Raw genomic sequence first — 27925 nt, forward strand, 5'->3', positions numbered from 1 at the left:
TCATGTAAAAGTTTTCCCCTATGTTTTATTCGTGATTGCTTGCAAGAGATCCAACTTCTCACTGCAAGTCATTTGAAGACGCATGCCATGTAAAAATTACGTTATTGAGTAAACTCCTATCCCATTGAAAAATGCTGCAAAGTCAACTATTTTTTTCTCTGTGCAATAGGCGATCATAGTTCTGCTGCCCCATGAGATAAAGGTCACTGTGACCTGGCCGTTACGGCGCTGGATGGAGCTTCGGCTGCTGCCGTCCATAGTTGCTAGTCGATGCTTTTCTTGGGGGCTGTGGGAGGCGGGCACACAAGAAACGCAGAGGCGCCGACAGACGCTAGGGCGGATACCATGGCAAACAGAACGTATGAGGCTGGGGTCCTTGTAGCGGAGAAGACGTAGCCCATAAGCAGCGTCAGAATGACTTGTGAGAGGTACTCGGCTGTAGTTAGCAATGCCAAGCACTGGCCGACACCAAAAGTGTGTTGAGATTCCTTGAAATATTCCTGTAAAGCAAACAAAAAAATGAATGCTTGTAATTGTCGCGGATGCTGAGGTAGGAAACACCGTCTTTTGTAAATACACTAAACCCTCATTAACTGAAACTCTCATATCTCTAAATATAGGTTAAGTCGAAACTTGTTCTCGCGGGCATTTACCTCTCATAGGTACTACTTGGTTGCCCCGCTTATTTTAAACATTTTTTGTGGGACCACGGATATCTCGAAATAATGACAGAGAGGCCACAAGGGAAACTCCGCTACGAGCAGCTAGGGCCTCCGTGCGAACGCTTAGCTCCCACTACGCTACGAACGCGGTCGTGAACGGCCAGTTTGAAATTCCCGCCACAGCGGTGGTTTGCTATCCAGCGTGTCAAGCAAGTGTGGGAGTGATAACGTGTTCATCACCGCGGCGCCCATGGGTGGCGCCGCTTGTGCGCCGGTAATCAAGGGTATCTTTATTGGCACGTCGGATCACGGCCGGACCCAGGCAAGCCGTGTCTAACAAAATTTGTGCACATATACTTTACCACTAAAATTGGGACGTACCACAACATTATCCTACTTTGTGCACCTTCCGACCAAGGGTAGCGGGTTAGCGAAAAAAAACTCCAACTCAATTCGAGTGTTGTGCCGCTTCACAATTTTCGAAAGCTCTATTTCCCAATCGTATATAAGTCCTTGCGAATACTGGCGTTATCCTAAAATATGACGCATACAAGCACAGAAACCATTCCATTCTTACGTCACGACCTTCATCACGATGTCATTACTTACGTTGCCGTGTTCATTACCCGTTATCCCTAATCAGGTTTGACCGGTAATTCGCATGCATAAAGTTGCGAAGTGCGCAATCCACTAGTGGTACCTACTTTCTGTCATGCTGCTTCCCTCTGTTGAGTAGGAGCAAAGAGGGCCGAACGTACAATACCGCTGCCCATTGGAGCCAGCAATGAGTAAAGTGAGAGCATTTTATTCTTTTTGGCCCTATCGCTGTACTTCTTAATATGGACATTGACATGTCCTGTGATGTAATGTCCGGAGTCGTGACTCTCGTCTTCCAGAAAGACAAAGCCGCGTCACCCGCCTATGAGACTTCACACTCAGATTCAGAAGAAATGTGTATGTGCGTATTCTTGCTTACTTACGAATCCCCCTGTTGTCATGGTCCGTGTTCTTACCAATTTCTGCAAGAGGGGACTACCCTTGAACATTCTGCATCACTTTATCAAAGTACACAAAACCCGCGGTATAGTTTTCGCTTTAGGTAATCAGTTCTTCTTTGGGTTGCAAGTGGCCTGTACAACATTAGCAGAATGGACTTGCGAGAACCTGCCGCCAGTCAATGCGGATATGTCAACCGCGATATAGGAATAACAACTGAAGATGGCACAGGTGTTAGGAATGACAACTGAAAAACAAAATGAGCGCCCGCAAACCATTCGCTGGCTTTACTGCCCACTAGGCTTGCTAACTGCAGGGCCGTTTCAACACCTTTTGGTAAATGGCCACACCGGATGGCTTTATCACTGAGCACTTAGTCTTTCTCTTTGCACCTCAGATAAAAAGCAGAAAAATTTAAGCTAGGTTGCTAGGGTCATTTTTTTTTTTTTTGCGTACGATTCGCCCAGGTAATCGTTCAGAGCATATTTTAGAGGACCCTTTATGCCTACTTTAGTGGGAACCGCTGCGAAGACGCGACTTGAAAGCAAGCAGTTGGGCGTTCTTTTGTGTGCAAGAAACAACTTCCAACACAGTAAAATCACTCACGTGTTTTGAAAGCTACGAAACCGAACAGAGTTATGGTGCTGGCGCCCATAACGAGAGAAAATAAAAACCCCTTCCTGAAGAGAACGATGGTTAAAAGTCGAAGCTTTCTTCTACGCAACCTGAGTCAAAGTCAAAGTTCGAAACCCAAATCGCTTCGACCGTGTCGGAATGATGCACTCGGATAGACGTCAGCTTCATAACCCTAACGACCCAGGTTCGAATCCCACCACGGGAAGCATTTTCATTGCCTAAGTTGGCTTTCCTGCATTGTGTTTTGGCGTAACGATGGACCGCACCAGTGAGTCATAAAAAGCTTTGCTTGAATAATGCCTCTATGGCCGTAGCACCGGGCCAATGAGAAATGCTAGCGACAGACCTCCGCCAACGCGAAGTCGCTTGGCCAATCCTCTCCTTGACTCCATCTCTTCTGTTCATCCATCATCAATCAGCAACTATCAGCATTTTAACCCGAATCCACCGGTCATGCACCTATCCCTGGTGTAGATGTGGGAGCTCACATATTTAAAACGCGCCAAAACACCCAAGACAAAATGTTGGTTGGAAACAAGGACAAGGAATGACAACTATAGAAGTTGCTTGTGGTCTATAGTTGGCACGTGGTAATTTTGAAAACACTGCGCTGACTGGTTTTACAAGAACGAGAACTAAGAAACACACGACTCACGCGTACGGAAGAGCAACGACCAACTGACTTAATGGTCTGACTCTTTAGAAAGATGGCGGAAAAACGGAAACAAAGAATGATAAAAACACACGAAAACAAAATCGTTAGACAGTGGTTTCGGTTCACTCCCTGATAATTTAAATCGCCCCGCTGTACACTCGCGGTCGCTCTCAGAGCTGGTTATTATTATTTGCTTCTGTTTTCCAACCATTTTCCGAAAAGGTCGGAAAATTAAGTGAGTTTCTGGTTGCGCTTTCTTCTGCGTGTGCGTGTGTTTCTCTAATCCCAGTTTGTTCTTCTAAACTCGGTCAGCGCAGCGTTTACAGGATTAACAAATAATGCCAGAATTTTTTTTTTTTCAAAGTCATCTTAAGACGTAATCTTTGAACGTTCGCGTATGTAATAAACTGGGCTCCAACTCACCTGTCTATTTTCGCAGTAAAAGCAGGTGAGTGCGAAAGGAATGGATTCGATGGCAGCTGCTGCAATGCCCATTACAGCCGACAGCACCAGGATGCTTGTGAAGTCGTTCAAAACGAGAAGGTAGCACATGGCAATGGCGAAGGTTCCCATGCCTAACTGAAGGCCGGTGCGCTGGCCAAAGCGCTCGGTTATCCGGCACTGAAGGCCGATGGCGTACACCGACGCTGTAAAGTGGATGCACAAGCAACGCCCTCTATGATAAAATCAGCATTACATTGGCCCCTGAGTTGAATGTACATTTCGCGACATTATAAAATTTACACTGTACACTAGAACACATAACCGACGCGAAGGAGGAAAAAAAACATTCTAGTTATGTGGCCGAAGCATGAATGAACACGCACTAATGTAATGCAATACCGAGAACAATAAAATATCAGGACCGAGCCATTGCTTTGCTAGGAGCCAAAATGCTTCCTCCCTATCATGAATACGGCATGCGGGATTTCTTGAAACCCATGTAACGGGGGCAATAAATCGGCATGCCGTTGGTTGGCAAAACAGAGGTCCGTGCACAAAAATCACGTCCATTCCAAGCGCGCCACCTTTACTGCATTGCTTCTCTACCAAAGTTGTCATTTTATAGTATTGAGTACACGCGTTGTATCAGATGGTCCTGCTTTAAGTATCCGCTTAGTCGGTCTGATGTGAGAAGGTGACGTACCAGCGACGCAGTTGACCAGTAGTCCCCAGGAAGCAGCTCGAATACCACGGTCGTAACGCAACCTGTCAGCCTTGGCGGCGCTGTCTTCGGGCAGTCCATGGTACACCACCTAGGAACATGCGCATTGTGACTCAACATGTGCGGATAACATCACCTTTGTTCGCATCAGAGTCAGTCATATCCCTGTTGCTAACCCATCACAACTGCAGCCCCAACTCAGTGTTATAGAAACTATCACTACGTTGGAGTCCACGCTCAGGCTGTTGTTCCGAATCGATTTTGAACGTTATTATCTCAACGTGTATACGTTGCTTCGCGAAGTACATCTCCCTTGAAGGCATGGCTGGTACTGTGGCCAAGAACAGCCATAAGTTCAGCGCCCTTTTAAATACGGCACCGGTTCGTTCGCTATGAGCATCATAAAAGAAGTTGTTAATCCAGCGCTGAGAGCACAAAAGCGTAAGCTTCAAAACATTTATAGCGAAACCGTAACGCGCTTCATACTAATCTTACCCGCTTACGCAGGGTCTAAAATTGTATTCGCCGCACAGTGAGGCGAAATAGAGATAGTTGTGTTTTTGATGGTGCTAAAACTTCATTTGGCCACTTGACGAACTACGTTACCAACACGTAACTTAGTGCTAGTCTGCTTCTTAAAAAAAGCAATGAAGCAGGTATCAATGATAGCTGCTTCATTGAGATAGCTTCTCATTAAGCACCCAAACGTTGCTGAACAACTTTAGTGCACACTGCAACTAGACAATTAGGAAAGAAAATTTGAGCTAACCCTCCAACCGCGTTTGTAAATCCACCAGCCACCCGAGATTTCTGCGGAGTGCAACTTAATTCCGAAATCGTCAGCACCAGAGCCTAATGGCGCTCTGTAGAAGACAAAACTTCAGAACATGGAATGATATGTGGGGAACATTTCGCTAGCCTTCAAAATTTCATTATTACGTCCAAGTGATTAGTCAGGCCAGCTGGTATATTTCTGTATTTACACGTCCAAACGGAATGTCGGTACAAAATGATACAGGCAGCGCCTATTGCCTCCTCAGGCAGTTTCTTGTTCTCTTATTGTAGCGGGACTTAAGCGCTCAAGTATTTTCAGGGTAGATGACGTGCATGTACGTCCCCTGCAAACAACCTTCGAAACGGTCAGTGACGTGTATCTACGTCATCGCTTGTAGCTTTAAAAACCGCGCCTTTTTCGGTCATTTTTCTCGCTTGGCATGTGGTGCCACACGGCGGAAATGCGTGAAATTTTTTTCTTGTGCCGATGGCTACTCTTTTCTTTTTTTTTTTTTTGCTTTACTACAGCGGTGCGCCGGCTACAGCTTGCGCATCCGGCCACACGGGGGCGCGCAGGTTCTAGTTTTGATTTTGTCCTCCGTGTTCTTCCCGCTTCTAACGCCCGCGAAACTAGATTTTGTAAAGTCGTATGACGTTTTTCTAGAATTGTTTTGTGTCCCTCATTAACAAACCACGCGTATGTAACCACACATACGATTTCTTTTTAATACAGTTTTCTGCTCGAAATAAATTCGATCGAAGAATTTATATCTGCCGTAAAACATGGAACGGGGGGGGGGGGTGAGTTCGCATTTGAGGAAAAAAATTAACCCGCAAAGAGTTAAGCAAGGAGCTCGAGACTGCGAATCTGGCTCGCGGTGTCCTTTGTACAGTTCTGTGACTCTATGGCGTATCCTCCGCAGCTGCTGCCACGAACAGGTTTTACGTAATTGGATACTCCCAGAAAGCATAACATCTTTAGGCCACTTGGAAGTTTCGAGAGATGTCAGTCTAAATGTACATAATATATTTGTCTTTGCGCAAGTACGGTTCTTCTTGACAGCAATACAAATGACGTCGCTATTTCGTTTGTATGTTTTTATTCTCTGTATTGCTTTGTGCCCTTTACACTCCAAGCATTCGGTACAGTGCGAAGTTTACGCTGGATAGTCTCTCGGAAATTAGATTTATACGAATAAGTGCGTACAGCAACCTGAAGGCCAACTAAGCGTCAAAAAAAACTTCAACTTTGTCGTAAATTTCTGTTTGTTAGGCGTACTTACGTGTGAAGCAACTAGCACATTCCATAAACATACCACACGTTTTAATTATTAAATTTTAAGTACGAATTATATTAAGCACAATGTTCTTGTATACTTATTGTGTTCTGGTAACATTAAAAAAATGCAACCCTTCAAGACATTTCCCGTTTACGTGGTTCATTTCTTGCATAACCAAATTTATGTCAATCTTTTTTTTTCGTTCAGAGGCACCTTGGCGCAGTGTTGTACACGTTCCTCCAAAATAGGAACGAAAGCTCGTTCCTCGTTCCTTGCCAATTTTGAAACGAGTTCCCGTTACAAGTTCCTTTATTGCGAAAGGAACGCGTTCCAGTTCCACTTCGCAAATTGGAACGTGTCGTTACATTAACGTTACAATTAGGTTTTTAAATTAAAATATACTGTCGGATAATCCTGGGTCGAAATTAAGTGAGACATTTAAAACTCACATCGAACTACGTATATTATAAGAATATTAACACCACCGGCAGCAGATTATCTGGAGATAAAGATAATCAAAAGAAACGCTCCTAGGCGAATTTGTTCAGGGAGCACCGGACAAACTCCAGACGGCTCGGGGACATTTCGGTGCAGGATATTTCGGTGCGGAAATTTCGGTGTCCAAATTTCGGTGACCGAATTATCCGGTGCTTGCCTGTTTGCGACAGCCGTTATATTTTTATTTCCGCTTAAGATGGGTTATGGACAACAATCTGGAGCAGTGAATTTATTTTTTTGATTGATGCCATGTTCGATCTTTGCCAGGTATTTTTAGAAATTCTACATTTCTATATTTTTGTTTAATACCTCTTCCCGGGGGCACCTGTTATGCAGCCGATTGAATTCTTTAGCACACGTTTTTTTTTTCATTTATGAGAGGTTGTTAATTTATATTCGCTCTTTTTTACCTAAGACAATTACCCGTGTTTACGATGGTCTACCTCCTCTTTTGTATTTTTTAAATCACACCCTCAAATTACATTAATTACATGCACACTCTCAATATCCAAAAGTAACAAACATTAGCTAGCCCATCAGAATGAAGAAAACATTATGAAGAGTATTACGTAGGCTGGGCTGCCTTGCTAAAATGAATTCGCGAACACTGGTCTAGGATATTGTCGGGGAGGAAAAACGGGCCTTTTGGAAAACAGCCGCAGGTTCTAATGTCCTAAATGCTGATTAAGCGCGTACCGGTTGTGCATACAAAATCCAGCCATTGTGTTCGGGACAACCAACCTTCGTTTAATGTTTACAAGCCTACATTTACCACATTCTAATTCTTTGTTCTAGCGCCCCCCCCCCCCCTCCCACCTGTACGCTCGAATCTCGACCAGATTTCTTTTTCAGCCATATTATTTTCGGTTTCCCCTAAAAATCCTACTGGCGTGGTGGAGTTCATGGTCTCCGAAGCGTCACCGCAGTGATTTTCTATTTTTTTATTTAGAACATACTGCTAGCCTCTTAGTGGAGGCTTCTGCAGGAATTGGGTGATACATTCAGAACACTTACATAGCACACTTCGCGTTTAAAACAGAGAAAAAGCTTTACATTCCCTATGGGCGCACGAAACCTCTATAATGTGACACAAAAAGCCACCCCCAAAGCCGCTGAGAACACAATGGCCACTATCGTTTGCTGGCTACGCCCTTCGGCGCGTTCCGGTCATACCGATGGCGCCCCAACTCCAAGAATCACTCTTTCTGCACCTTCAATCGCCCCCTTGTGAATTAACTCATCAGGTCGCGCATAACATGGACACCCCAGGTATACATCGCTTCCTCCCATTATAAGGAGCAAAAAAAAAATGAATAGGCTAGTGTGACGAGAGCGGCAACAGTCGCCTTCAAGTTTTCGAAGTCCAGTCGATGCAATGGTGAAGCACAAGTGACACGATATTGACTGAGAGATTAATTGAAACGAAATGCACACGCGCCTAATCGACCTCGTTTTCTGTTGTTTTTTTGCGGAAGTTTTCCTGGGGGGGGGGGGGGAGGAATAGACTAAAAGCAGCAGCGTCTTGCACCGTTGGGTGAAGTGAAAGGAAAGCGCTTTGGTAACACTTAAAGTATTAGGGTTGTTCACATGAATGTTAAAATAACAGAAAAATGGTTGAATGGATCCAAATTAACAACGTTAATTTTTACCATCTGCTACAGAAATTGGGTTTCACGTGGCAATGTTCCGCCAGGGTTTAGCGTTCGTTTCCACGAACGGCGGCGCAAGTATAAGTCTCGAACGTAAAATCATATCAAGTCACGAAATTACAATATTAAAGCTAAAATATTCAAAGAATGCCTGGGACATCCCCTCACTCAAAATGTCTGGGCCAAGACGTCGTGCACCAAAATGTCCGTGCACAGAAATGTCAACACTGAAACGTGCTGGACCGAAATGTCCACACTGAAACGTGCTGGACCGGGTTGTCCGGCTCCGGTCTGCTCCTGAGCGCGCGGAAGGGCGAGTAGGAAGGGTGCGGAGGCACGGACATGGCGAAGGCAGGCCCGCGAAACTAATCTCCCTACCGCGACGAATGCCCAAGTGCCCAGCCGGGTCCCGGTCAACCAAGTAACAACGCATACGACAGAACGGACGGACTGCTAAAACTCTCTATTCTTTCCCCGCCAGGGAACAATTCTATCGGCCAGACGCGCATTTTGGCCTCCCCAGACAAACGATGAAGGGTGAAAAGCATTATCGCGGCTACGCTATTCACCCGTCGAACGCCGCGCAAGCGACCAGCATGAAAGCAAACACAAGCTGCGGCCTGCTGCGTGGTTATTCTTCTGCCTTTGACCTTCGAGGAAGCACGTACGGCTGAAGGGCGGGCAAATTGACCATCTTATAGGAAGAGAAACGCAGTAGCGCTTTGTGGATTTTTGTACTCGAGCCTTGGCATCAAAAACAGCCAAATCCTAGCGATGTAATGGCAGGAACGCCGTTCCTGCCGTTCCGTCAACAACGTAACGGGTTACCGTTACAGTTCCACCGACCCGTAATGGAACGGTGGCGTTCCTCCGTTCCTCCAAAAAGGAACTAGTTCCAGGAACGCCGTTCCTTGTAACGCCGTTCCGTACAACACTGCCTTGGCGCCCAAAAAGGATTCTCACGGACCCCCACGCAAAAGAAACCACCACTCGAACTGAATAAGCAATGCCCCGGCAAAGAAGGTGGTGTTGAGGTTCACAGCCGTATTGCGCCTGCAGTGTGCCAAGCACTCAGCATAATCACCATCAGAAGTTAATGTTAGCGGAAAACGTTATTTTATCTGAAATTTACGTCGCTAACACCAAACATTGGGAACAAAAGTGTCAATAATTTTAGTGCTAAACTGACATTGAACGTAAAACATCTGATATGCGATAAGTAATTCCTTTCTAAGAAAGTTTAAAACCCCGAGTGGGAAGGGAGTATAAGTCGCAAGGACCGTATGGTTAAAACTAAAGGGAAGACGAAAAGCGGCGGGAAGCGATGTTCGAGAATATGGGCGTTATGAGTACCTCAGCCGTGAAGTCGCTGAAGTAGAGAAAGTGCGACATCAGGGCCATCCAGGCGAGCAGCATGAAGAAAAAAAGGCGCCAAAGGCTGCTCGGTATATGCCTCAGGGAAGCGACTGCCTGGGCTGGTAGTAAGCCGAACACGCACTGCAAGAATTTGCAGGCTCCGACTCCATCTGCAAACGGCGGTGAACCCAGTTGCTTGTCCTGCAAGCTCTTTGTCTCGCTGGAGGAAATCCGGTTGCTGAAAATCACTACGTCCTTGCTTGGTGGATCATGCTTCGGTGTGGTCGGCCCTGGGTGAACACGAATAACGAAGAATGATGATGTCGTGCTCTGCTGCTGTTGTCACGTATACATACACACTATACATTTTACCTCCAACAAGCAAGAAATGTTACTGGCATGCGTTTTGTGTATCGCTCATACTTGCATTTTTATAAGAAATTTCAAAACAAATAACGCCTGCGGGGAGTAAATTTATTGTACTGACTGACGACGTGGGAAAGGCAGCAATCCCAGCTGGTGTTTGACACTGATGAAACTGCAGAGCACCTCCAATATAAAGAAATATGTATGCCTACACGCATGCACACAGGCTTCTGTATATTCATACATACATACATACATATATATATATATATTGCGAGAAAGGGAGAGAGAAAGAGAGAGAGATGTCATAAAGGAAGTAGTTCAGTATTATTTTCTGAGGGGATGAAATGTTTTACATGTCTGAAAGAAAAAAGACAAGGAAAACCAGCTCTTTGACCATTGACTTGGGCCCAAACACACGATGTTCGGAAGAGGCGTTCTATGCCATGCATTTGTATGGCAATGTATTGTATTCTATGCTTCGGAGTGATACCCTCCCCCGACGTGTCGGAGACTCTCCAGTCACGGCCCGGACGTTTAAGGCAAGGTACCCTCATTCCGAGTGAGTGAGTGAAAATACTTTATTTGATCACCCGGCGGGCTACTAGCATTGCCCCACGAAGGGAGGGTCATCGCGATGCGGCCACACATCATCTTGCCGTGGCGTCCTTTACTCGGCGAGCAGCCCTCTCTACTTCCGCCTTCTTCTGGCAGCCGCACCTACCCCTGTGCTGGGGTGGTAGCGAGCACCCGGCGCTTTCGCTCGAGCGCTGCTTTTCGAGGGCAGCCGAAATCCACTGGACGGCCTGTGTCTGCTCTTCCCGTTGGTCGCTTCCTGCAGCGGCCGCAAGCCACGGCGGCATCGTTGTCACTGTCCGTGCCTCCCTCGGATTCTGTTCACAATCCCACAAAATGTGGGCCGCAGTAGCCCCTTCCGATCCACACACGCGACACAAGTCGCTTACATCTACGCTAGAACACACGTGCGTCATCAGCACCGGCGTGGGTAGCGACCCAGCCTGCAGTTGCCGGAACGTCACCGCCTCGCTTCGGGTCAGGCCCGGGTGAGGCGGGGGCATAGTCCTGCGCCCTAGTCTATAGCATTTCAACACTTCACTGTACTCTGTCATCCTGTCTTTGGCCTCGCTCCACCACTCCTTCGTCGAGTCGGCCGGTTGGGCGGCACGGAATGTGAAACCTCGCGCCGCCTCGTTGGCTATATCGTTTTGGTTTGCATTGCCTCGGGCAGACACGCCGGGAACCACTTGATTGTCCACTCTGTCCGTTAAGTTCACCGCGCGAAGCACCCGCACTGCTGCCACACACATTTTGCCCCTGGCGTAGTTCCGCACCGTGGTCCTGGAATCACTCAGTACGGTCGTGCATCCGGTGTCGGCGAGGGCCAGGGCGATGGCCACCTCCTCAGCCCGATGCGCCGACCGTGTCCACACGCTCGCCGCCGCCTTCGTCTCGCCGGTGACCGCACTGACCACCGCCGCGGCGAAAGCTCCCCTCCTGTCCTTGCACTCCGCCGTGTCCACATATACGGCATTGTCTCTGGCGTGGAGGTCGATCAAGGCTCTGGTCCTTACCGCCCTCCGCTCCCTGTTGTACTGAGGATTCACGTTCTTGGGTATGAGGCACACTTGCACGTGTCTCCGCACACACTCTGGTACCTCCACTACTTCTGCAATCTCCTCGTCCGCTCTCCTCGGCTTCAGTCCTAGGTTACGGAGCACTTGCCGGCCGGTTCTGGCGCCCGAGAGCCGCTCCACCTGGACGGTTCTCTGCGCTTCTGCAATCTTCTCGAGGGTGTTGTGCACCCTCAGCGACAGGAGCTTCGCCGTGCTTTCACAGTCGAAAAGTCCGAGTGTTTCTTTGTAGGCCCTTCGTATGAGCACGTTGATCCTGTTGCGCTTGTGTACCTTCTAATTGTGGAAGGCCGCCACATAGGCAGTATAGCTCACGGCAAAGGACTGTACCAGCCACGTGAAGCTGGCCTCTTTCATGCCTCCGGCCATTCTGCTCGATATCCTCTTTATGAGGCTTATGGCCGTGTTGACGTTGACCGGTAGGCGGTTGATGGTTTCGCCATTGGCTCTGCTTCGCTCTAAAAGCATGCCCAGCACCCGGATCTTTTCAACGTGCGCGATCACCTGGCCGCCGGTCGTTCGTATCGTGATTTTCTCGCCGTCCCTTCACGGGTCTCGCTTCTTTCTCACACCCTTCGGTGGCACCACTAGCAACTCCGACTTGTTCGGTGAACTCGGACTTGCTCGGCGCTTGGGGATCAGGATGGTCTTGGCCGCTTTCCACGGCCGGGGGAGAGTCCCAGCCCGCCAGCACCGGTTGTAGTAGTCCGTGAGGCTCGCGATTGCCGACACACCGAGATTCTTCAGCACCTTGTTCGTCACTCGATCTGGTATTGAGGTCGTGCAGGGCTGCTCTGACCTCCCATACCTAAATGTATCTGTCCAGGCTAGAGTTGGCCGCACCCTGGTAGTCCGGGTGATGCACCGCCGGGGTGGCCGGCAGGTACTTCGCGTCCAGGCGCCTTCGCACCTCGTCCTCCGCGCATTCCGTGACCGCTGCGTGCGTGATCCTGCTTAGCCACTCTCGCTGATGCGACTTGGTTTTGGTTTCGTCCAGGAGGTGCCGCAGCAGGGTCCACGTCCTGCCGCAAGCATCTGCCCGTCCGCCGCGCTGAATATCTCGTGCCATCGCTGGGCGCCCAGTGTTCTGCAGTGGGCCTCGATTACCCGGTTTAGTTCCGCGATCTTCTTGGAGAGCTTCGTGTTGGTACGTTGCGCTTTCCACCTCGACATGAGGGCTTTCTTGGCCTCGATGAGGTGGGCCAGTCGGTTGTCCACTCGCTCGATACCGGCACCCGTCTTGACCTCTTCGGTCGGTGTAGCGGCCCGCTCCATGAGCCCCGCCGTCCACTTCTCGATGTACTCGATCACCACCTTTTCGGCCGATAGTGACCCTCGGAAGGCGTCCCAGTGGGTGACTTTGTGCGTCCTGACACAGTTGCTGGAGTTGATGCCCGGGCCGCCGCTGCTGAGCGGGACGGTAATCTCCACAATGTAGTGGTTGCTGCCCAGGTCATGCCCCGTGTTCCGCCAGCCAAAGTACCCCGTGTCCGTATTGTCGCTGCCGCCGTTCCGAACGAACGCGAGGTCCGGCGTCGTGTCTCGGATGACCGAGTAGCCGATCCGCGTGGGGTCCGCCGGGTCGCTGATCAGGGTCAGCTCAAGGTTGGTCGCGTCCCGCAGGAGGTCCCGGCCTTTGACCAGTGTCCTGCTACAATCCGAGGCCTGGTTCGGCGCGTTAAAGTCTCCGCACCCGACCAGTCTGTCGCTCGGGCCGGCGATGTGGTTTGCCTTGTAGAGCAGAGCCTTGAACTTCTATTTGCTGCGTGCAGGGCTGCTATAGACGTTTAGGATGAATGTGCTATCCTTCCTACTCTTCTTTCCCGTTACCACCTTGATGAAAGTGTGCTCAATCAGGCGATTCACGCCGAGTACCTCGTGCTTTAGGAAAGTGATTCCCTGCCTCACCAGGGTGCAGGCCCCTCTACCGTTGCTGCCGGCCGTGTCCCGCAGGCTCGGAGGGCTGACGCTCGCCTTGTAGCCCGGGAGCTTGACCTCATATGTAAGGGTCTCCTGCAGCACGATGACGTCGGACCTCACGGTTGTCTGTTCCAGGTGTTGCTGCAGGACTGCCTTCTTTTCTGGCGAAGCCGTTACAATTCCTCTGCCAGACCAGCAGGCCTCGCGTGGTCCCTACTGCTGTAGCTGATATTGCTGCTCTTTCCATGCTTGCGGTGGGTGGTGTTGCTGGCTTGGTACCTGTCCTCCTGACGCCTGCAGCGCCGCCATGATTTGTTATACTGCGGTGTCAATATTCGCAAAGTTGTCGTTGAATGCATTGATTGTCGCGTTGTGTTGCTCTTCCATTCTGTTGAGCCTCTCGTTGATTCTCCCTTCTTTGACGCTTTCGGTGGCACTGCTCTTGGGCACAGGTCCCGCTGCCACCGTCATCGTCTCGTCTTCCACAGTCTCCTCTCCCATAACCTGAAGGGCTGCGGGGCCGGCGTCTGCACCCGATCCGCCTGTTGATGCGGCGGCTGCTGTTGTCACCGCTCGCATTGCCGCTCCTTCGCCAACTGTTGCGTCGGCGTGGGTCGTCCAGGCAGGCACAGCTTGAGCGACATTACTTTTTTGTAGGACTTGTCCAGCGCTGCCACGAGCTTCGCGATTTTTCGGTTGAGAAGGTCGTTTGCTCTGCTAAGCATGACTACGTTCTTGAGTAGCTACATCTCCTCGTCCCTCTTGTCGCCTTTCTTGTCCCCGCTGTTACCTCCGCCGCTCGGCCCTGGGCTCTGGTGCAGCGATGGACCCCTCTTCCTAATTCCTGCTTTGGTGGCGTCCGCCCAGCTTACGCGCTCTTCTGACTTAGATCTGCCACGATGGCGACCCGCGCTTCGGCACCTGCTGTTCTTCCTTGATCGTGACGTGCTACGCTGGGTAGCAGCTGCTGTTGCTCTCTCCGCTGACTTCCTCAGTTCCGGGAACTCGTCCGGGTTCGGCAGCTGCCGTCGTGCACGCTGCTTCTCCATCTTCATTTCCCACTGCCGCCTGATCACCACGTAAGGTACTTTGTATCGATGCTTGCAGTCGCGATCCCCTGTTGGGTGTGGCCACCCCTCAGATCCTGCACTTGACCTTACAGTCGTTCTTCTCAGTCGGGTTGTTAGCGCCGCAGTCGAAGCACAATTTAGCACTGGGATTGGGGCATACGTCTCCCCTGTCCAACCCTACCACACTGTCTGCACACGTAAATGTGCTTGCGGTACAGGCCGCACCGGAGGAGTACCGTTTCATAGCACACATAAACGAGCACCTTCAGCCCCTCAAAGGACATCATCACCGTTGTCGCATTACCAATGCGTTGCGCTCCGGGCGCCAGCGGGTTGCGCGGGTGTACGATGTTCCGGTGGATTTCTGCCGTCGTGTCCTCCACTGGAACTCCTCGTAATATTCCCTTCACCCTGCCATCTGGCGTAGTTTGGTATGCTCCTACCTCGTGCACTCGATCTCTAATGTGGATGGACTGAATTCTGGCGTAGGCCCGGGCTCGTCCCTCGTCCGGGGTGCTCACCACCACCATGTTCTGGTGTACATTCGGACAGAACGTGTCTGCGCACCGTCTTCCCTTAATACCCCCACTGCCGCGGCCCGACCGTCGCCACGGTCGCCTGCAGCTTGGCAATGCTTAGGCCTCCCCGAGGCCTGAAGACGATTTTCATGTCTTCGCGTGGTAGCACATAAGGCATTTTAGACGCCCCTGCCGTTGAGGCGATGACTCTTAGTGTACTGGTTCCTCTCTCGAGGCCGAGATTGCCGCTCGGGTGTCGCCGGCCGCGTAGCCTCCTTGCCTTAGGTCTTAGCTTTTCGGACCACGTGCGTCCAGCCGGAGCCCCCTTGAAAATCCTCCGTTGTAATTTCTTCTCCCTCCACTTCGACTTGCATCTGGCTAATGCCGGGGCGAAAAGCAGCAAAATCCTCCACCGGCGACGCTGTCTTCCTCGTAGAAGAGGAAGCCATTGCGTAACCGCCGCTGGCTGGCTAATCTTTGATTTAAGGTTAACGTGGCGGCCACCGCTTCGAAACTTGCAGGGTTCGTAAAATGAGAAATAATGGCTTGCCTTGGGGAAATCTGGTATCCCGGTAATCGCGTGGAGAATCTCTGTCGATTGGTACTAGTTCCGTGGCATTGCATCCACTTGGCGCTTCAGAAGACCGGTACTTGGTAAAGCCGACGTGAAGCACGACTGCATCGGTTGGCCCCCTGGTGGCAAGTCCTGCATTCCGAGTTGTCACAGCGGTGCTGGCCGCCCTCCCCCCTTTCGTGGGATACAATTACATCCCAAAAATACGCCTCAATGGGTAGGGGGGTATTGCCCCTCCCCCTCAGGTTGTATCCAGGTTATACACAAAAACAAGTTAAGGACGGCAATAGCTGATGTACGATATCACACCGCCTAAGCAACAGAACCTGATGTCAACGGGCGCGCGCGTTCTGAAAGGACATGCTATGAATGCGTGGTATCGTCTGCCTTTTCTCACGTAGTTTGCTTGTCGTCGCTGCAGTAATTTGTAAGCATATTAACTCCAAATCACGGAAACGGCTCGTGCCATGTTCAAAATATTCCCAGTAGCGCACTACTTGCGCCGCGCGGAGTAACATCCGGCTGCGGCGATGAGGCACAGCGGCAACTTCCTTTGCCGTTTTTAAGTTCTACGCGGGTATAGTATGACAGTCGAAAGCAGACGAAATAATATAGACATCAAAATGAGACAGTCGTTCAAGGTTTCCAAAGCATGTAATAGAGATGCAACGTGATCTAGTGCAACGCCTAAAATATTTCTCCGTGAGCTCACTCGCAAAGTAGTCTTAAGTGCGGCTAACGAAAGCAACTCTGCTTGCGAAACACTTCGAAATGAAAAGCTTTGAGTTTGTGGGCCTGCTCTCTACGGCATGCCAAGGAATGAGGCACACTGCGGTTGCGTGAAAGAACTCTTTACTTACATCCTCCACGCTGTCGCCCGTCCGGGCATACACACACACACCATCACCAGAAACACTCCGCGTCCCGAGTCTGAGTCCCCGCGCGCGGTTCTTCTTCACCACCACGGCACCGCCCGCTCCTCTCCTACACGTTCCCTCGCGCCATCACTCGGGCACCCGCCTCTCCTAAGTCTTGCGGCCCCGTAGTTGCCCGGAGCCGCACGGCAGGCAAGGAGGGCAAGGGAAGGGAGCTCACGGCGAGGGGCTCCGGGCAACACCATCTAGGCCAGAAGGTGCGCCAAGGCGCTCCCTACATCTCTCCCCCCCTCAAACACGAGGTACGGGTCCGTCAATGAAGATCGTCCTCGGGTTCCTAGCGCACGTGGAAGCGCTGGTCGGTGCCCGGAGCCGCCCTGTGCAGCTGTGGGTGGGCTGGCACCCGCCGAAGTGTGGCAGCATGCCGCTCTGTCGCCATCGCCACCATGTAGGCGTCCGCGGGAGCACATTCTCGGCTGCCCGGCGCAGGATTCCACCGAACGGCCAGGCTCCTCTCGACAGCGCCCCGGTGTCCCGATCTCCGCTGCTCGGCGCCGGAACCGGAGACGCCGTGATGAGCCCAGGGCAAACCCGGTTGACGGGCGCTCGCAGCCCCAGAGCGAGCTGTAGGCTCTGTGCGCACACCGGCGCCTCCACGCCAGGGTTACAGCTCCGCGATGAGCTCAGCAGGCCCCCAATCCACGAACAGGGCTCCGCCGTTGACAAGGAGGCGAACCGCAGCCGCCTCGCATCTCCGAAGGGCGGCAGGACCCCAGGGCCATGGCAACAGATCCCGGCTCGAACCAGGAAGGCCCTCTGCTCGGCAGGCCCGGGCCGGACTCGCAACGCCCAGGCACGAACGTATCGCCCCGCACCACCAGGCCGGTGGCGCGAAGCTCCCGGGTCGCACCGGAAGGGCCCGCTGTCGGCAGGCCCAGGCTGGCATCGTAACGGCCATTGATTGATTGTAGGGTTTAACACGCCGACGCAACGCAGGCGATGAGGCGCGTTGTAGTGGAGGGCTCCGGGTTAATTTTGACCACCTGGGGATCTTTAACGTGCGCCAAAATCTCGTACACACGGGCGTTTTTGCTTTTCGCCTCCATCAGAAAAGCGGCCGCCGCGGCCGGGAATCGAACCCGCGACCTTGTGCTCAGCAGCGCAACGCCTTAGCCACTGAGCCACCGCGGCGGGTCATCGTAACGGCCAGGCACAAAACCACACCTCGCACCACCGCACATGTGGCGCGATGAAACTTGAAGCGGTGACTGTGCTGCGGGTTGCTCCGTGGTAGAACCACGTGAGACCAGGACCCGTGTGGGGTAGACACTACCGCACCCTCAGGTCGTAACAATGGGTGCGAATCCTATCGCCGGCCGTTCTGTCCTCAGTAGCGGGACTCCCACCTTCTGGTACCGCTACCACCTGTTCGTCATCGCCAGTGCGAACGTGATAGGCCTTGAGATCGCTCACGTGCACAGGACCCACCAGCTCGTCGCTTTCAAGCGACCGCATCTCATACGTGAGCAGAGTCGTCTGCGCCGTAATTCTGTATGGCCCTTGCCATTTGTGTGCGAGCGTTGCAGTGAAACCGCGTGCAGCGTTGCTGAGTGGGTGTGTTCTCCTTAGCACTAGGTCACCGATGTTGTACACAAGGTGACGACGGCCTTTGTTATACTGCTCGGCTTGCTCCATGCGCGCCACGTCGAGGTTCTCCCGAGCCGTGCGTTGCGCTGCCCAAAGGCGTTCCCGGAGCCTAGCCGCGTACTGCGACAGAGAAGGGGCGTTACCCGCCGCCGCGTACAGCAGTGCATTTTCCATTGGAAAAGCGATCTCTCTACCGAAGTTTAGGTAACCTGGTGTCAAACCCGTTGACCTATTTACGGTAGTCCTAGTCGCGAAAGCCAGCTCAGGCAAACGCGCGTCCCAGTCCTTATGCTCCTTGGTTGTCGCAACCAGCATGCACTTAGGGTTCCTGTTCACCCTCTCAGTGATGTTACTCTGAGCATGATAAGGACTAGTTCTCCTGTGCCGAATGTGCAGCGCTCGACAACAGTCTGAAAAGACTTTGCTTGTGAAATACGAAGCATTGTCAGTGATCAGGTCGGAGGGGAAGCCGAAACGAGTGAATGTCTCCCCCAGCTTCTCTACGATCCGCTCCGACGCTAGCTTTCTAAGGGGAAACAACTCCACCCACTTAGAAAAGTGGTCCGTTATAACCAGAATGAACTGGTTTCCTCGCGCGGATCTTGGGAGGGGTCCCATTACGTCACACGCTACAATCTGCCACGGGTAGCTGCTTTCCACCGGCTTCATGAAGCCCACAGGTTTCCCAGCGCGCGGCTTCGCTACCTGGCAAAGAGGGCAAGCGCGGGAATAGCTCATTACGTCTCTCCTCATGCCTGGCCAGGTCGCGACACGGCATAACTTGTCGTAAGTCTTACTGCCGCTGCCGTGTCCTGCCAGCGCTGAGTCGTGAAAGTACCACATGAACCGGTTCCGCAACTTCATCGGGACCACGACTCGAAAGGGGGATGAAACCGCCTCTTCGTCGTCCAGTTGGGGAAAGTAGCGAAGTAATAAGCCATTGTCGCCAGCAGATACGCGTCAAACCCGTCAGCGTTACCGGTGCAAGATACGCCACTCGCTAGCCTTTTCAGCACCCGCTGGCACAGACCGTCTGCTTTCTGGGCCTCAATGAGCTCTTCCTTACTCACTACCTCCCCCCAAGACAGATTCCTTTCTCCCTCCGTTCTCGGGGGGCGAGAAATCGCCGCTGCGAGATGCCGCTCCTCTTTCCCTTTGCGGCCGGCCTCGACTCCTCCGTCCGGCCCTCTCCTCCCCCTCTTGGGGTGGCCCGCGCCGCCCATGAAACCACTGCACTCGGCGCGCGCGCTTCCGCCACCCCCTTCCGATAAGGGGAGCAAACTTTCCGCCAACATTCGGCGCTGATCATCGGATCCTGAAAAAGATGCGACAACCGCTTCTACACCAGTGCTCATCTTTCCTGACGCCTCTCCCTGGCCTTCCGCAGTGCAGTAGAGTTTACTTGCCCCGTGCGGTTGCAAACCGTGCATCGGCGCGTTCGCGAAAGGAAAGAAAGGGGGTTGCGACCCGTACTGATAGCCGTTCCTCCCCGTGTCGAGCACAACACCCTCCCTCGAGAGGAAATCTCTGCCCAGTATGACTGGAACAGACAAACCAGGCAAGCAGACAAAACGCTGTCTGCGCTTTCTGCCATCAAAACCGAGCGTGAGTCTCACAGCTCCCTCTGCTTTTGCCGAACCCGCTGCTAAGCTCCAGGGTGTCTCGGCGGACCTGACCCGGATTCTTCTTTTCCGGCAGGCTTCGAAGATTTCGTCCCCGATGAGAGAAACCGTCGAGCCCGTGTCGACCAGTGCAAAAAGTTCTTGACCGACTAATTGCACTCGCATGAACGGGGCCACCGAGGATGGGTCCCCGTGTGCCCTACATGCGGAGGGGGCCAGCTGCCCGCCGGTGCCAGCGCCGGGGTGCTCTGGGGGCTCCCTCGCACCCCCTCTGCCTGGCCCCCCCTTCTCGCTTCCCGCCGGCGACAACAAGCTACCGCCCTTCACCGCCGCCGGCGATCCGAGTTTCCCTGCGTGCTACGCATTTTCTCGGGGCATTGACGGTAAAGGGGCCAGGCTTGCGACAAAACCAGCACAAGCGGGCTGTTTCGTCCTGTCTCCCTCTTCCGTCGCCTGCGTTGCTTCCGACCGTGGAGTTTGTGGGGCCGTTATCCGCTCCCCCTCCCGACCAGGCGCAACCCGGTTCGAGCGATTCCTCGGGTCTCGGCGGCAACCTGTAGTGAAGCTCGGCTAGTAAATCCGCCTGAATTACTCGCGCTTCTTGTGCGAGGGCGTCCAAGTTGCGAAAACTCCGGCCCCGCAGGTACGGTCTGAAACGCGAGTGGCATTGCCTGCACACGCGCGCTACCTTGACCGCGTCGGCTGCCTCGGGGTCGGCCCGTTCGTACAGCTCCTGCATCGCCCGCACGTACTCGAGGAGGCTCTCCTCAGGGTGCTGCGTGCGAAGGGCAAGCTCGTCCCTAATACGGTGTTCGTAATCGGGTGGCAGGAATTCAGCGCGGAAGCGGTCCTTAAAATCTGCCATCGACTCGAAAGCCGGTTGGCAGCGCCTCCAACGCGCAGCGCCTCCAACGCGCAGCGCTTCCTACCAGTGCCACGGGCAGGACCCGCCTCAGCACGTCATCATCCGATGCGCCTACCGCAGTCTGATACGAATCCAGTTGCTGCAGGTATTCGCAAACGGATTTCACGTCTTCGTAGCCGGAATAGGAGGGAACCTCGATATTAAAACGCGGCTTCGAGACTGGCACTACAGGACCCGCGGTGGGAGCCGCTGGCGCCGAACCGAGCATTCGGGTCATCTCCGCGAACATCCCGGTCATCTGCCTCATCATTGAGGCGAGATCTGCGGGCTGCAACTCATCAGCAGCCTCCTGCGCAGCGGCCGCTGAGTCTCCCCTCGAGCCCTGCGGCTCCTCCTTCTCTCCCGTCTCTCTCCGTGTGGTAGGAGCCATTGCCAGCGAACTACCCAACAAAAAGCTGGCTCAACCACGCCAAACCGTAGACGCGAAGATACAGAGCAAGCCGCGCTAACTACATACGCAACGCGACAAACGCACTCCACTCAGAAATATATAATGGAAGCAAAAAATGAACGTCAAGACAATACATTCGACCAACGGGGCTGAACTACAGCCACATTAAAATACAAAAAAAACTACAGTAGGGCCACGTCAAAATACACAAGCGACTAATATCCCTACAAACGCTAAATACACTCGCAATGTAACCACTTAGGCCGTTAACCAAACAGAAAAAAAGAACGCAAGAAAAACTTCAGGCATGCATCTACACGGCTCAAAGCCCTGGTCTCCCACTGCCAAAATGGCGCTTCCTTCCCGGAACAAAGGAATGCCGTCCCAAACCACAGTGGGCCCCTTCCCGGCAGCCGCAGAGAGCAAATGTCCACGGGTGGGCTTGACATCAGCCCCACGTTCGGGCGCCAGATGTGGGCCTGCTCTCTACGGCATGCCAAGGAATGAGGCACACTGCGGTTGCGTGAAAGAACTCTTTACTTACATCCTCCACGCTGTCGCCCGTCCGGGCATACACACACACACCATCACCAGAAACACTCCGCGTCCCGAGTCTGAGTCCCCGCGCGCGGTTCTTCACCACCACGGCACCGCCCGCTCCTACACGTTCCCTCGCGCCATCACTCGGGCACCCGCCTCTCCCAAGTCTTGCGGCCCCGGAGTTGCCCGGAGCCGCACGGCAGGCGAGGAGGGCAAGGGAAGGGAGCTCACGGCGAGGGGCTCCGGGCAACACCCTCTAGGCCAGAAGGTGCGCCAAGGCGCTCCCCACAAGTTAAGGTGCAATCACCTGGTTCCAAGGATGTGAGCTTGACGCTGTTGAATTCAGTTGGTGCCCACTTTCCACCTTTTTTGAACCCTTCGTCATGCACCGCAAGAGAAGAAAATGGTGGGGACGGAACTGCCTTTTCGTTCGCAACGCCTCCTATTCCTTTGGGCGAAGCCAGCGGCTTCTCCTTGGCCAACACCAGCGTGATGGCCAGGCAGGCACCCATAGCCAGCAGCAGGAGCAGGAACACGGCTCGCTCCTGTAAGGAATTTGATACTGTGAATGACGGTGAATTATAATGTTCTCTGGTCCCATCATCAATCCAAAGAGTCGCATTAATTGTGAATGGTTATCACGCATCTAGTCTAAAAAAATTCAGCCTCTAACACGACCGTCTTAGTTTTAGTAACCCTGATCGGAGCTAATTGCGGCTGTTCAGAAATCAGTCTGTCTGCGCTTTCCATGTGGCAGTAGTTCTTCCGGTGCTAAAAACGACCAGCGCCATCCAAGTGCCTTCAGTAATAGCCAGCCTAAAGACGAAGTATTTATAGTCAAAGCTCTTCCGTACTGCTACCACTGGTGACACGGGTCATTCATTTCAACATTGCTTATCGCGCATGTAGCCTTGAGAAGATTCAAGAAAAACTAACGTACACAAAAAATTACAGCCTTAACGTAATTAAATTTCACGTCGGATTAACTTTGGCGCCATCAAATAAAAACCCGGGTTAAAAAAGGGTCGGAGAAAGGCGAGGTATAAGCTAAGCAAAAATATCAAAGCCCCTTTCTTAAGAAAAAACCGCCAAAACGCGAAGCTTTCTCCCATGCAACCTGAGCCAAAGTAAAAGTCCAAAATCTAAACCGCTTCGACTGTGTCGCCTTGGCGGAATCGGATAAGCGTCGGCTTTGTAACGCCAAGTTCCCAGGTTCAATTGCGATCCTGGGAAGCGTTTTCTTTTTCGTGAGGCGCTTGATGTGTCTCTGTGGGAACTGAATGTGTAAGCTGGCTTTCCTGCAGTGCTTTTTTCGCAGAAAGCATCGCGTTTAATCGTAATCATCCCCATCTTCATTATTTACCCGCCAATTGTGCAAAATTGACTTTCCTGGAGTGCGTTTCCGCGTTCAACGCCACCAGTGAAGCATAGAAGACTTCGCTACGAAAAAAATCGATGCCCCTTTCTTAGCAGAAAGATGGTTAAAACGCGAAGCTGTCCCCCATGCAGCCTCAGTCAAAGTCGAAGTGCAACATCCAAACTGCCTCGACCGTGTCGGAAGGGCGCTATCGGATAGACGTCGGCTTCATAACGCGATAGACCCAGGTTAGATTCCGACCACTACAGACATTTTTTTTCAGGCACTTATCATCATCATCGTCTTGTGAAACCCATTGCGTAAAGTTGGCTTTCCTGCGATGCGTTTTGGTGACGGACGGTTGCCATCAGTGAGGCAGCCAAAGCTTCGCTTTAACATCACAAGATGCAAAAAAAGGTGTGCCTCGAACCTGAGCGAGCGGCACCAAAAGTTACAAGAACGAGACATACAACTGCATTCCGTTGGTGTGAAACGCATAGATCCGTTAAACTCTGTTCGGTCGTCTGAAAATAAAAACCTGATGAATACCATCTCTATCCATGAACGTCACCGCTAATGCGGAAATTCTCCAATGGGAAGCTTTGGCCCGATTTCTCAGCTGAAACCTGGCTCCACCTAGCCCTACATTTGCCTGCTTAGACACGTCACAAAGGCACCAGTGAAAGAGGGATCAGAGGAAGGGTTATGAATGCGGGTATGAAGGCAAAGTAGAAAGTTAGTCAAAAATCATTAGTCCCGTTATTTGAAGTTGCATAAGTCAACGATCTCATATTTCAATACACTTGCACTATTTGGAGTGCTTACACTGCTATTCATTAAGCAACTTTTCAGAAGACATTTCCGCTCTTCACTATCCTTCTTTGGTGACTTTTGTCGACATTGCATGGTTTTGTATGCCCGTCGTATTTATTTTATATGTGCTTCGTATGATGAATGTAAATCTGCTTTTATAACGCATGTCTGCTCTCCTATGCAGGCAATATTCTGGTGTGTGAATGTTTTCTTAATTTAAGCCAATAAGATCTTGTTCGCGAAGCTATCTTCATGCAGGGCTCCTTTGGGTAACTATGCGGATGCATTCACATGTTTTTATATCTATGCGCTTTTGTGTAGCGAAAAAAGACAATGGCCGTAAAAAGCCCAAGCAGCAGCAAAAGCTCTGAAGCACATACAGTCCCAAAAAGTGTTAACAACGACAAAGAAGTGGGTGCCAGCCGATGCAAAGAGCGGCCGGTAGGATATAGCCCGGGTCAGCCAGCGAGGTACTGCGAATGCACTGAAACACCTGAGTGCAGAACGTCACGCTCGTGGCCGTAGATTATCAGCAACCGAGGATGTTCCATTGGCTATCGTAAGCTGCCACTCTGTGCATACGCTGTAATCCCACTTCTTTGTTGTTGTTAACACTTTCGACGGCTGTATTTCATAAATTTCATTTCGCAATTTCTGGCTTGAAATTCCCAGAATAATTCAAATTGATTGATTGATTGATTGATTGATTGATTGATTGGTTGATTGGTTGATTGATTGATTGGTTGATTGATTGATTGATTGATTGATTGATTGATTGATTGATTGATTGATTGATTGATTGATTGATTGATTGATTGATTGATTGATTGATTGATTGATTGATTGATTTGGAGTTTAACACGTGGAAGCTAGACCTGGGCTATGAGGCGCGCCGTACAGGGGAACTCTGGATTTGACCACCTGGGGATATCCAAGGAGCGCCGAAATCTTGACACACGGGTGTTTTCGCTTCTCGCCTCCATCAGAAAATCAACCACCGCGGCCGGGATCGAACCCGCGTCCTTGGGCTCAGCATCACAATGCCTTAGCCACTGCACCACCGCGTCGGGGGCACTCAAATTGGGAATGCACGCCTATGGCGGTGGGCGGCTTCGGCCCGTCACCATTCATTTTCTGATAGCTCCAAGCAGCTGTATGGAAAATTCCACTATTCTCATGCAAGACGATGCTGTGGTTGTACTGAGGACGTTTAGAAGGCTAACACGTGAGGCGTTGCACAATGTATTATTTGTTTTTTCAGAGTTCAGCATTTCATTATATTACAATAATTTCGTCACGAATTCTGCAAAACTTCACCATTCTTCCTTAAAATTACGCTGATCAGTTCTCTCAACGTAACAAGGTTTCTTACATGGAATATCAATTTGCTTCACTCGTGGTGCCCGGGACACTCCGAGTACTGAACAGGAATAGAGATCTCAGGCTTACCTGCCCCGCACGCCCCAGAGCCGTTCCTGTCCAGTCGACAGCGCTGAGCAGGTAACCGAAAAAGCCGCCCAGCGAGAGGGCGAAGGAATAGACAGAGAACCCTAAGTCCGTGTCCTCCACAAGGTCATGGAGCAGGGATTGACACGGGTTCAGCATTGCCTGGAGGCGAGATAGCCGCAAAAGTTAGGTAGACGTGCATTATAAGCCAAACCAACAACCAATTACGAAATACCATACAAATTACGCTGCACCATTCCTGCCCGTTCGTGCAAAATGCTCGCTATGTCTAGTCTTACGATACCACTGAGTCCTGCATCAGAATATAGGTTGTCTTCATTGGCGTGACCCGCATTCGGGCAACCAGGAATGGCGCCTTGGGAACAGGGACGCACATGCTTCAGCATGGTGGCGCACGCATGAAGCCATCCCACCCTGCTCAAAAGCAATGCATCTATGTTAACTACTCTTTCGCGCAGCCTCTTATAGCCTACCTGTCGCAAGACACGAGAGAAGTCGTCGGCACAGATCAGCTGATTGCCAGCTGCCGTGCTTGGTATCGGCGTCTGGTTGCTCATCTGTCGGCGAGTGCCTTCCCTTTCGGCCACTTGCCGATAGATGTCTCTAGTCTCCCAGCAAAAAATATGCGCACGGCTACGATACCGTGGTATCTCGATCGCCGTGCGCGTGAACATTCACCATTTCTTCGGAAGCATTATTTGGCGTTTGCACTGAACGACTCTGCCGTGTGCAAGGTGCGAGCGCAAAATGTGTCCATATCCGTGTTCGCAGGCAACTGCGCAGTCTGCGCTGTAGCGTAGGCATTCCGTGCGTCGCCCGTTTCCTTTTGCAACAGGGGCTCCATTTTGCAGTATTGGCGCGGAGTTCTCAAGGGCAAGTAGAGCATCCCCATGCAACGTCACCGCTATTATAAATGTCTTTTGACAGCGCGGTCGAGAATGGAGTGCCAGCGCTGCTGATGGCGGATGCCAGGGCCTGTTATTTTTTTAAGCGAGAAGCAGACGCATGCGCACACACCGTGGACACTGTCATGGCGGTTGTCAGGGTTGCCAAGAGAAGAAATTTCCCGCTATGTTTTTATGTGAAGACCAGCTATAGCAATATTTTAAAGTGAATTGTCTTCGCATCAAAGCAGGTGTCCTAGGTGCGTCATTGCTGCAGATTTGCGATCACTCAAAAGCTACGCACCAAGGCAAGGGCTAAATGCGTCGGTAGAGTAACGACGTGTCCAGACGACGAAGCTGTCGATTTTGTGATATCGTTGTGTGGAATTTTATTTCAGCACAACCAAACGCACATCGCAGCGTTCACGTACAAATAAAATCGTCGCGTTTTTCCCTGTGAGGGTGATGGATGGGGCGTTACGCCGCTGTTACGTTCAACGAACACAGATTATTGCAAGTTCCCCGTACCCTTCTTATCGTAGTTATACGTTAAAGGGGCCATAAAAGACGCATGCCATATAACTGCACTGCGAGTAAGTCTGTTTTTCAAGTTCAGTATTTTCTATATCTTGCTGTTTTGTTTACCTGCACTTGCAAATATGCCGGGTCGTCCGGTACAACACATGTGGTCAAATGCACGAAGGTATTATGGCCTCACGAACATTGTAATTGTTTTCCTTTACGCAGCTAAACTGATAGCGATTTTATTGCATTTTTGTTGCTAGTATTCACATATTTGCAAAATGGAGAGAAGGGGTATTGCGTACATTTGTGGAGATATTCAGGGAGCTATGTTTACGCCCTTGCGACGACGTACATAAATTGATATATAATTTCAGTCAGATTGTCATCGACAACACCCGAATCGGCAAGCTCACTCTAACGTCGTAACAGGATATTTCTGCTATCCCTTCACCGCATGCCAAGAGTAGGTGTCACAGTTGCCATGACCCGCAGTTGTGAAACACTGACCAAAAATTTAAACCTAGCTCACGCTATTTATGATAATATTGAGTAATAACGAGCTTATTCCGACAAATAGCCACTCTTACATATTCGGGAAGCTACGCTCCCAAGTTTTTGTGCTCTACACATGAGCGGAACTGGAATATATGACCCATTCGGTTACATAAATAGTGGTGGGTTGTCTGCTGTCCCTTTCAAACGCCAAATAATACGGACAGACAAGAGTTGAAGTTAGCTAATTAAAACACTCAGCGAAGCCGTTACAAAATAAAATCTAGAACAAAATTGAGAACAGCTACGAAATGTCTAAAAACATTACAGAAAGATCGTTTTAGTCGCCGATGCCCGCAACATTTTGATGAAAGGGAAGTTTTTAATGTGCTTTAATATGACAACTAGCGCGTTGTGTGCTGTCAAGCTGTTGATTTTGGAATGCTCTATTGAAATTGATAAGTAAATTCTGAACTCCTTTTCTATGTGAAGAAACCCACCTAGCCGCCTCTTTTGGCAGTCGGTAGGAACACAACGGTTGAATTTGCAAATTCGCAACGGTGCCAGCAGGCCACTCCAAAAGCTCGTTACGATAAGTTTGCGGTGCGTGCATTCG

The 27925-nt window shown here is 51.2% G+C and overlaps 1 protein-coding gene across 1 annotated transcript; it reads right to left on the reverse strand.

The window, feature by feature from the left end:
• Window positions 1-26440, reverse strand: LOC144175364 (solute carrier family 45 member 3-like). Its single transcript, XM_077704446.1, has 7 exons — window positions 26426-26440; window positions 25391-25549; window positions 22079-22316; window positions 9669-9961; window positions 4097-4205; window positions 3373-3596; window positions 1-500 (listed from the first exon to the last, which is right to left on the reverse strand). Exons 1-7 carry the CDS (start codon window positions 26438-26440, stop codon window positions 264-266), a joined length of 1275 nt encoding a protein of 424 aa, XP_077560572.1. The 3' UTR covers window positions 1-263.
• Window positions 26441-27925: the final 1485 nt, after the last annotated feature.

Source organism: Haemaphysalis longicornis, unplaced genomic scaffold (genome assembly GCF_048455015.1).
Source record: "Haemaphysalis longicornis isolate Haplotype H1 unplaced genomic scaffold, Haemaphysalis longicornis Haplotype H1 scaffold_3, whole genome shotgun sequence".
Classification (NCBI taxonomy): Eukaryota; Metazoa; Arthropoda; class Arachnida; order Ixodida; family Ixodidae; genus Haemaphysalis; species Haemaphysalis longicornis.

What these genes read in the sequence shown, in the direction of transcription:
- LOC144175364 (XM_077704446.1), bottom strand. An exon ending in CTCTGGGGCGTGCGGGGCAG is followed by an intron (nt 22,317 to 25,390) that starts GTAAGCCTGAGA and finishes AATTCCTTACAG; the next exon opens with GAGCGAGCCGTGTTCCTGCT. An exon ending in GCTCACATCCTTGGAACCAG is followed by an intron (nt 9,962 to 22,078) that starts GTGATTGCACCT and finishes GTGTTCACCCAG; the next exon opens with GGCCGACCACACCGAAGCAT.